Raw genomic sequence first — 9,818 nt, 5'->3', positions numbered from 1 at the left:
CAGTGGATAAAGCAAACGAAAGACCAATACAATTGGCGTGGGTGGTTTCAGTCCTTGTGGGCTGTTTAGTCTGCTGGTGTTCACCTACCTCTTAATTCTTTGGTTAGTCATAGTCCAATAGGGTGCTTTTCCAGCCAAAAGGACTGAGTCAGTGATTTTGGAGGTCATTCCCACACAGGACTACAGCCCACCAGGAATGTTAGTTTAGCTTAACACAGACCAAGACTTGAGAGCACTTCAGAAAGTATTCATACCCCTTGACTTTTCCACATTTTGTTGGCCTACATACAATACCCCATAATGACATCACAATACCCCATAATGTCAAAGTGGAATTACGTTTACATTTTTTTTTAAACAAAATAATTCAAAATGAAATACTAAAATGTCTTCAAACCCTTTGTTATGGCAAGCCTAAATAAGTTCAGGAGTAAACATTTGCTTAACAAGTCATATAATAAGTTGCATGGGCTCACTCTGTGTGCAGTAATATTGTTTAACAAGATTTTTGAATGACTACCTCATCGCGGTAATTATCTGTAAGATTCCACAGTCGAGTAGTACATTTCAAGCACTATGACCAGGGAGGTTTTCCAAATGGGTAGATGGGTGAAAAAAAGACATTGAATATCCCTTTGAGCGTGGTGAAGTTATTGATTACACTTTGGATGGTGTATCAATACACAACGTCAGTACAAAGATACAGGGATCCTTCCTAACTCAGTTTCCGGAGAGTCACCAATGGTGACTTTAAAACAGTTACAGAGTTGAATGTGTCTGATAGAGGAGAAAAGTGAGGATGGATCAACAACATTGTAGTTACTCCACAATACTAACCTAAATGACAGAGTGAAAAGAAGGAAGCCTATGCAGAATAAAATATTCCAAAATATACATCCTGTTTGCAATAAGGCTCTAAAGTAAAACTGCACAAATTTTAGCAAAGAAATTAATGCTATGTTTTTGGCAAATCCAACACATCGCTGAGTATCACTCTTTATATTTTCAAGCATGGTGGTGGCTGCAATCTGGTTTTGGTTATGCTTGTCATCGGCAAAGACTAGGGAGTTTGTTTTTTTTTGGGGGGGGGGGGGGATAAATGGAATAGAACTAAGCATAGGCAAAATCCTAGAGGAAAACCTGGTTCAGTCTGCTTTCCAACAGACACTGGGAGACAAATTCACCTTTTAGCAGAACAATAATCTAAAACACAAGGCCAAATATACACTGGAGTTACTTGCCAAGGTAACATTCAATGTTCCTGACTGGCCTGCAGTTTTGGATTAAATTAGGTTGAAAATCTTGAAAATGGCTGTCTAGCAATGATCAACAACCCAACTTGACAGAGCTTGAACAATTTTTCAAATAATAATCTGCAAATATTGTATAATCCAGTTGTACAAAACTCTTAGAGACTTACCCAGAAAGATTCACAGCTATAATCGCTGCCAAAAAGGATTCTAACATGTATTGACTCATGGGGTATGAATACTTACGTAAATTAAATTCTTCTGTATTTTATTTTAAATACATTTGCAACAAAAAAAATCTAAAAACAGGGTTCACTTTGTCATTATGTGGTATTGTGTGTAGATGGATGAGAAGCAAACAAATATTGAATCAATTTTGAATTCAGGCTGTATCCCAACAAAATGTGGAATAAATCAAGGGGTATGAATACTTTCTGAAAGTACTGTATGTATCCTACAGCCTACACAAACAGATAGGCAACATGGAGGAAAACATTTGACATGAATCAGAGCGAAGCACAGAAACACACACAACACAAAACACTGTTACACACACACACACACACGCAAACACACACTGCGAAAACACAGCACACGAAGCACAGAGCGAAACAGCACACAGAACACAAAACACATTCTTACACTGAGAAGTGATCAGCTTACTTCCTCCTCTCATTTAGTTTTTTTCTTTCTTCCCCAAATTGTCCTCCATTTCATGGTTCTTCATTTGATGACAATCCTTTTTTTAAATATACAGTTCCTACTCCCCCCCCCCCAAAAAAACAAACATTATATGTAACATCTGACAGTCTTTCTGTCCTTTTTTTCTGTCCACTCCTATCCTGGGGAGACGTTTGTAATCCACTTTTAGGGGAGATGAAACTTTAACATTTATGGGACTTTTAATTTCCCCAAAGTCTGTTGTTTCAGTTTTGGGTTTTGTAATGGAAGCAGTAGAGATAGCACATCTCAAAATACCAATACAAAAAAATGATAGGAGAAAGTGGATAGGTTGAGATGGGGTGAAACGTGTGTGTCGGAGAGAGAGAGGAGAGTGGAGGGACCAAACAACCTCAGAATCACATAACAGGGTACATAGGTGAGCTGGGATGAGAACACAGGACACATACAATATTTACAAGTCCATACATACAGTAGAGAGGAAGCAAAACATTTCAAACCTTCTCTCTGTTCGGCTCTGATAGACATTACGTCTGGAAGCACTGATTTAAAGCAACACAGAGAGAGATATACCTGAGTTGTGAACGGAGGGAGACTGATGAAGAGAGCGGAAGGGGAAACGTGGAAAAGGGGGAAGACAGAGGTGTCGTCAAAAAAAACATTGCACTGATGATATTATTCAATTAATTTCTACGTCAGTTGTTGGCTAGACTACAAAACATCCTCCATTTCAGCATCTTAAAAGTCCTTCTCCTTTCTTAGGATTGGTTAAAAAAAAAGTGTCTGAAGCAATGATTGAACAAAAATATGCTATGATACACAGACCTGAACATCACTCAACTAACTGAACCCACTAACTAAACCATCAAAAATGAGCAAAATAACCACCTATCACAACAACCTCTACTGATCCATTCTAGAATGTCACATGCTCACCTCCTACTGCTTGTCAAAGAGCAGCACCCTCCTGTCCCAGTGACAATGGGGGGGGGGGGGGGGGGGGGGGGGGGGGGATTCACTACCCGTTGATGTTAACAGATGTTAATTCAATGTCTATTCCACGTTGTGCCCAGTGGGTATTGAATATTCCTATTCCCTATAATAGGGCTCTGGTCAAAAGTAGTGCACGGTATAGGGACTAGGGTGCCATTTCAGATGCGACCTAAGTTTAAAGAATGTGCAGGATGCACAAGGAAGTAGCATAAGCATTTTTGCTCAACAATGAGTCATCCATGTCTGTAGCCTACGGTTGGTTACGTGTGAATTCTACCACCAGAGGGCAAGTATAGTCTATTTGTAGATTGTTCGTGACAGTCAAGGTTAGTTTTTCTATTTGCTATGACTCAATAACTGTCCTAATATGTAACCACAAGGTGTAGCGAAACGAAGTAATGCACATTATATCCCAGGTTACAGGTTATTAGTTTATCAACAACAAAAAATGTCACTAATAATGCAAAAGTTGTGTGAGCTTTCCCTCCACATAGTGGAGGTTATCGTATCGTTTCAAACGTTAAACCCATAAAATGTTGGGTATGTACTGTATCTCAGGATATTTCAAGCAAGAGAGGGACAAGACAGAACAGGATGGATTGATGGAACAAGAGAGAGGGAGAACAGAGAGGAGAGGAAGTGTGTAGAAAAGTCGGTAAGGTTTGGGTGGGCTTTGGCCGATGTGGTTTTCACCGAGGGAAAGGGAGGTTTGAGGACGTGTTCTGATTAACATGGAAAAAGGAAGTCGTCGATTTCTTTCTCTAGTATTAATTCACAGTTACTGCTTCTTTTTGCATATACCTGAGAAGCACTGAGCTCTCAGAATAGTTCTCTGTAAAAAGATAACAAAAATGATAAATCATAAAGTAATTATTGTTACCAGTTAGTCTAGTAAGGTCTATAAGAAATAACAGAGCGGCTACACAAGACCACTGGTTACCCTTCCGAATCCTTAAAAAATAAAACTTTCCCAAACCCCCTCCCCATTAGGGTACCAATGGTCTCTTCCACCCTAGAACATCTTAGCATGCATATATAAGCCCAACTCTTCTCAGGCAAAACTGTGAGGGGCGAGTGCTTTTTTCCCTAATAGCATGCTGTTAGTCTATATGTTATGTGTATAGAAATATACACATTCATATGCACTTAATATATACAGTAAATATATACACATTCATTAAGCTTATGATCAAATCTGATGTCTTCTCAAATCACATTTCCTTGATAATGGATATAGACATATCAATCCCTTATTGCTTGCAATGGAAACCCCATGAAGACTGAAATAAGTCAAAACTTTACAACTGTACAGAACATTTGGACCAATAACAGGTATAAGAAGAATTTCTATAATACAAGAACAAAATCCCAAAGCACTAGATCAAAGGAGAAGACGGGGGAGGAAGGGAGGGATGTAGGGATGAAGAGAGACAATTAGAAAAAATAGATTTGGTAGTTTGTAGACTGGTGTCTGGGTGTCAACAAAACCATGTATAGGGAATATATCTGTGTGTACTACCATATATAACTATATTATCATATATATTACTCTGGGTGTAGAGTACTAGTGCAAGTTGGGGTGAATTCCATTTATATTATATCAACTCTGGAGGTGAATAAAAATCCAAACCATTCATTGAAACAAATCCGACATTTAATATAACAACCGATTTTCAATGAATGAATTGAGATTCAATGCATCTCCTGAATTGACTGCAATCAAAATGGAGTCCACCCCAACCATAGTTATAGGTCAAGCTTTCACCCTCCCTGTCACTCCCACCTCAAACTACACAGATGAAGGCTTTTCGGATTTCTCACCCACTACTATTGAATTAGCATGGTCCCAGATCTGTTTGTGCTGTCTAGCCAACTCCTATGTCATTGGCAAGCTAAACATGACATGTTTGATGTGACAATGAGTGACAAGGACTTGGTAATAGAGCACAAATCAGCTGGCACTCGGGCTACTATTGGATATGTGCAGATATGAAATGCAGATATGGAGTTATGTCACGTGACTCACAACAACAGTTCATATTTTATACTAATAAAACGTCAAACCTACTCACAGCATCACTTGAGCCTGTAGAGGACACAGTTCTCAACCGAACGAGTCCGGAGCTTTGAATTATCTAAGGGTTTTGTCTAATTGTATTTTTTTTGCTTCGATCGCTGAGCGAGGTTGCCCTAATAGCTTTTTTAGCTTAACACTATCTAGAGTGTATACAGTCCACACCTGTATAAGGCTAATGTTAATGTGAGTCATAGAGAATGCCATTTCTACGAAATGTGAAAAGATTTCACCTTCAGTCCTTACACAACCCTCTGTCTCTAGCGAGAGAGGAGCAGGTGGCAGAGTGAGAAATGAGGACGGGGAGAGATGGGAAGGTCAAACCCCCCCCCCCAAAAAAAAAAATCACGTCAAATCAAACAGACACATTTCAAGCAACTGAACTGGATACGAACAGTTAGAGACATACGCATTACCTTAATAGGCGGCAACATTCTATGCCAATAAATATCAATAATAAAATCGACAGTAACATCGGAAAATACAAAAATAAACATTTCTGTAAATCAACCACTAAAATGAAAATATACAATCCATAAGAGTGACAATAATTAAAATATCGACATTGGGTATATCAAGATATATATATATTTTTTAAAACATTGTCACTATAACCTCGTCATCTTCTAGATTTCAACAAAATGTCAAAAGAAATTGGGATTTTAGGAAGTTTTGGTCTCTTTTTTTCTGATGTCTGGTATGGAGGGAAAACATTTGTCCTCCTTCAACACCCCCCCCCCCCCCCCCCTCCCTTCTGATAAATTGGCACTCTTGCATCTTGGACCAAAGGTAGATGCATGTCTGTGTGCTCAAAGCCACACAAGTCCCATGTACGCCACAGATATACAGCATATCTCCATAGGATTAACTATACATAGATACAAATATATTTCTATACATTGCATATTTCTATATATGTATGTTGCCTTTTTTGTTAATTTGATCATTGTTTCGTTCTGTTCTTCTACCAAGCGCTGTCAGTCCATCCTCCATTCACGGTGCCCTCTTTTATTGTGAGGAGCGATGGTTCAGCAGCCAGGACCGGGAGAGGTGGGGGGTGGGGGGGGTGGGGGTGGGGGGGGTCAAAAAGGACAAAAGAGAAAAAGAAAACTGAAAAAAAAATCACTACACTCAAATCATAGGAGTCATTGTGAGTGTGGCGATGTGGTGAAATGCTCGATACAGGAAGACAACAAAGGATTGAGGAAGTGAAGGGAGATCGATGATGAAGATGGAAAAAGACCGAAATTGATCTCTTGTCTAACGGGTAACCCGAAGCCACTTCTGATTATAGCCACACCCTCCTGACACTGACATGTGCAGACTGAAAGGTATAGTTTGATATGTGTACAGATTTGATTTCTGAGGAGCCATATTTAGAAAAAGAGAAAGAAGCTTCATTTCATGCACCTGCATACAAGAGGGCAGGGAGGGCGGGTAGGGCCGGTATATGGTCAATGATGAGAAATACCGATCCCTGCTTCGATGGCCCCTTTCACTGCTCCCGACCAATGGGAATGAGAGTTCCACCCCCACCCCATCTTCTCTACCACACCTAACCCCGCCCCCTAGAGAAAGAAGAGAGAATCCATCCCTTCTGCCCTTTAATCCTCAAAACCATTATAAAAATAGTTTGTTATGTCCTCCCTCTCTGTGGGTTAGGATGCTATTCGGAATATCTTCTTTAAAACATTGATGGCCGTTGTTCAGGCTTTCATCAGAGTCTGTGTATTGCACAAAAGCCCCAGAACGCTTTGCGTTCTCTCCAGCTCTCTACATGGCACTGATAACATCAATAATGATAATGATAATAACTGTAGTAGTGAATGAATGCTAGTATAGTACAACTCTCTAGCACCCCCAGCTTTTAAAATGATACATTGCTGTTTGATCGGTCGTGAGTCTCTATAAGTGTGTGTATGTGTGTGCCTGTGTGTGTGATACAGTCTACTTTCAGCACACGGAAACACATTTAACGGTCCATTGAGTCATCTCCCCTGGGAGATCTACACTAACCAGTACATGGCTTGTTTTATGGGTGCTACTAAAAAATAATTTTCTTACTTTGGGCTTGCCTCTTTTTCTTTTCAAAGATTTTCTGTTAAATATAAGAATTTCTTTGTGCGATTTTTTTTTCTTCTTCAAAAAAAACAAATGCATGCATTTTAATATATATTCGATATTTTGTTGGTGTTAGTTACTGTAAGTGTGTTCCTCATCCCAAATACAAGCGATGCGTGTGTGTGAGTGAGTGGATGGGTTTGCTGTTGAGGCTTGATGTCGTGTGGGGGTGTAGAGTATCAGAACAAGTCTCATTTGACTAAGGAGCTCTTTAGGATTAGTGGCAATACGGAGTGCAAGAACAGCACACATTTACTATAATACAGGGAGGCCTGCTATTGTAGCTCACTACATTATTTATCAGTCCAAATCACTAACCTACACTCAATCCCTGTTAATAAGGCAAGTGTGTGAGAGTATACGTGTGTGTGTGTATGAGAGAGAGAGAGCGAGGGAGAGTGTATGTGTGTGTGGTGATGTGTGTTCTCATTGCTCCAACAGGCGTTAGATTGCTGTAGACTAACGCTGAATACCTCTTAACATTTTTGCTTCGGCTTAACATATTGCACATCGCATGTGGTGGGAAAGTGCATGTAGTCATAGTGGATATTTTTTCTCTTCATTCTAAGTCTCTTATACACTGCATGTCCCCCTCTACCTGGCTTTCAATATAGAGCATTATTACATGTGGCTAAATGGCACCCCCTACAGCTCATTATCATTATCACTATTGGACTAATATAAATGGGAGCACTAGGATTACAGTGGTGTTGGTATGTCTCTCTTTCCTGATGCTCCTTCTGTAGTTGACTTGTTGGCTTGCTTCTCCACATCATGACGCTACAAAATGGAGGGGATGGGGGAGTGACAGCGGCGGAGGTTGGTTCCCGGGGGCTCGAAAGGGTTGGTGATGGGGGTGAGGCGCATGGGGGCTCCTGACATGCCCGAAATGTTATTGAGGCTGCGAGACTTCTCATAGCCTGTCGCTGTGGTGACCGTGTTATCATAGTTAGAGGGTTACATTAGGTTAGAGGTCAAGGGGTTTACCGGAGAGGTGACAGAAGTTAACAGTGGTGTTTTTGGGAAAAGTAGTTTTAGGGTTAAAAACAGTTTAAATGCAGGACATTTGGTACAAAATAAAGTAAAATTGCATAAATGTTTGTGGTTAATTTAAATGTTTTAATGATTATTATGTTATTTTTTCATGTTTAAGGAGGATATGGATATCATTTGGATGACAGAGAAAGATGTCGCGTTAAAATATATGATGGATTAGAAATAGCAAGGAATAGCGATTGTTATGAATAAATAGGTTTCCAAAAACAAAAACAATAAAATAAAATCATACCAAATCAACAGTCAAACCAAAAATCCAAATCAAGTGTTAAGGCCACAGACAAGGGACAGAGAGAAAGACAGACAGACGGGAGAGACAGGACAAAACAGGAAAATGAGTTATGAAAATATGGCATCAAAGTTTTGCCACATCAATACAAAATGGTGCTCTCTGTCAGTAGTGTCAGCATACACAGTACAGCACAGTAGATTACAGCACTGTAGAGTACAGTAGAATATAGTAGGGGGGAGAGTACTGATGGATAAAACAGCTGGTGTCAAGCTCCAGTGACTTTTAGCTCCCTCTGGCATACACAAAGAGAGGGAAGTACACTCATGTGTCTCTCAGAAAAAAAGGGAGATATTGAGAAAGAGAGAGGGCAGACTCGGCATCCAGATGTTTTAGCCTCCAACACGGAATTCTAATCCTCCAGACAGACAGACGGACTTCAGAGGGACAGACAGACGGACAGGGCAACAGTACATACAGTCAAAGCTCTATTCAGCACCTCCCCAGAATAACAACAACGTGACCAACTTGGACCTGGTGAAGTCGTCAGGATTTGGGAACAGAAACATCAGCAGAACATTTATTGTGTGTGTGTGTGTGTGTGTGTGCGTGCGTGCGTGTGTGGTGGAAGACCTTAATAAAACACTGACAGCTTCACCGGGCCCAACCGAACCTGGCTGCCTCCCCTTATTCACCATTTACACCTTCCTCTCGGAGCCCCCGTCACAGTAGTAATGATCTCGGGTCAGTTTGACCTTCTACATCATAACGAATAAAATGAATAGGATAATATTTGAATGTGCAGAGGTGACCTGATCCTTGATCAGCCCTCCGACTCTGAGACGGTTTGTGAATGCAGGCCCATATTCCCTCTCATGGTCCAAGGCTACCTTCTTCCCCAGGGATGTAGTAGAACGTAAACATAAAACACAGTTTTTGCACCTTTTCATGTTGTGGAGAGCCTCTATGCACATATTATTATGCCAGATTAGTGTTCGAATTTGCATTACTCCCAACTAGTGATTGCGATGGCGTTCAGAATGCCGTTTTTGCCACTACTTCCTCAGCATTTCCTACAACTTGTGTAGGTCTGTTTGACATTTTTAGAGAACAGATGTCAATACCCTGGAGAATGACCAGGTAGAGCAAAATAGATCAAGGTTTGACACAAGCTCAAGATGTTGTTACATCTGCCATAATCCCACAACACCCCTTCAAGGGTGAGCCAAATATCCAATACCACATTTTAAGAGTGAGCCAAAATTTAACACCATCCCTTTAAGAGTGATCGAAAAGTCACATTACTATGCTCGGACATTACATGCATCAACCAATGGTTGCATGCCACGTCATTGACTGTGCCGTCAGCAACGTCTGAGCAGGGGAACATGACCGTTATCTAACACCACCCCTT

At 40.4% G+C, this 9,818-nt stretch overlaps 1 protein-coding gene across 2 annotated transcripts in view; it reads right to left on the bottom strand.

The window, feature by feature from the left end:
- The window catches only part of kcnc3a (potassium voltage-gated channel, Shaw-related subfamily, member 3a), a 102,446-nt gene that overhangs the window by 5,798 nt on the left and 86,830 nt on the right, over positions 1-9,818 (bottom strand). Inside the window, exon 4 of one of the 2 annotated variants that reach the window (XM_031827110.1) lies at positions 1,893-8,045. The exons of the other annotated variant lie outside the window; for it this stretch is intronic. Within the exon in view, the coding sequence (XP_031682970.1) occupies positions 7,900-8,045 (146 nt within the window). The 3' untranslated portion in view covers positions 1,893-7,899. The remainder of the gene's footprint in view (positions 1-1,892; positions 8,046-9,818) is intronic. 2 annotated transcript variants of the gene reach the window in all.

The sequence above is a fragment of the Oncorhynchus kisutch genome, linkage group LG6, assembly GCF_002021735.2.
Source record: "Oncorhynchus kisutch isolate 150728-3 linkage group LG6, Okis_V2, whole genome shotgun sequence".
Classification (NCBI taxonomy): Eukaryota; Metazoa; Chordata; class Actinopteri; order Salmoniformes; family Salmonidae; genus Oncorhynchus; species Oncorhynchus kisutch.
The sequence above is the reverse complement of the archived record's forward strand: the minus strand, read 5'-3'. Positions and strand labels throughout refer to the sequence as shown.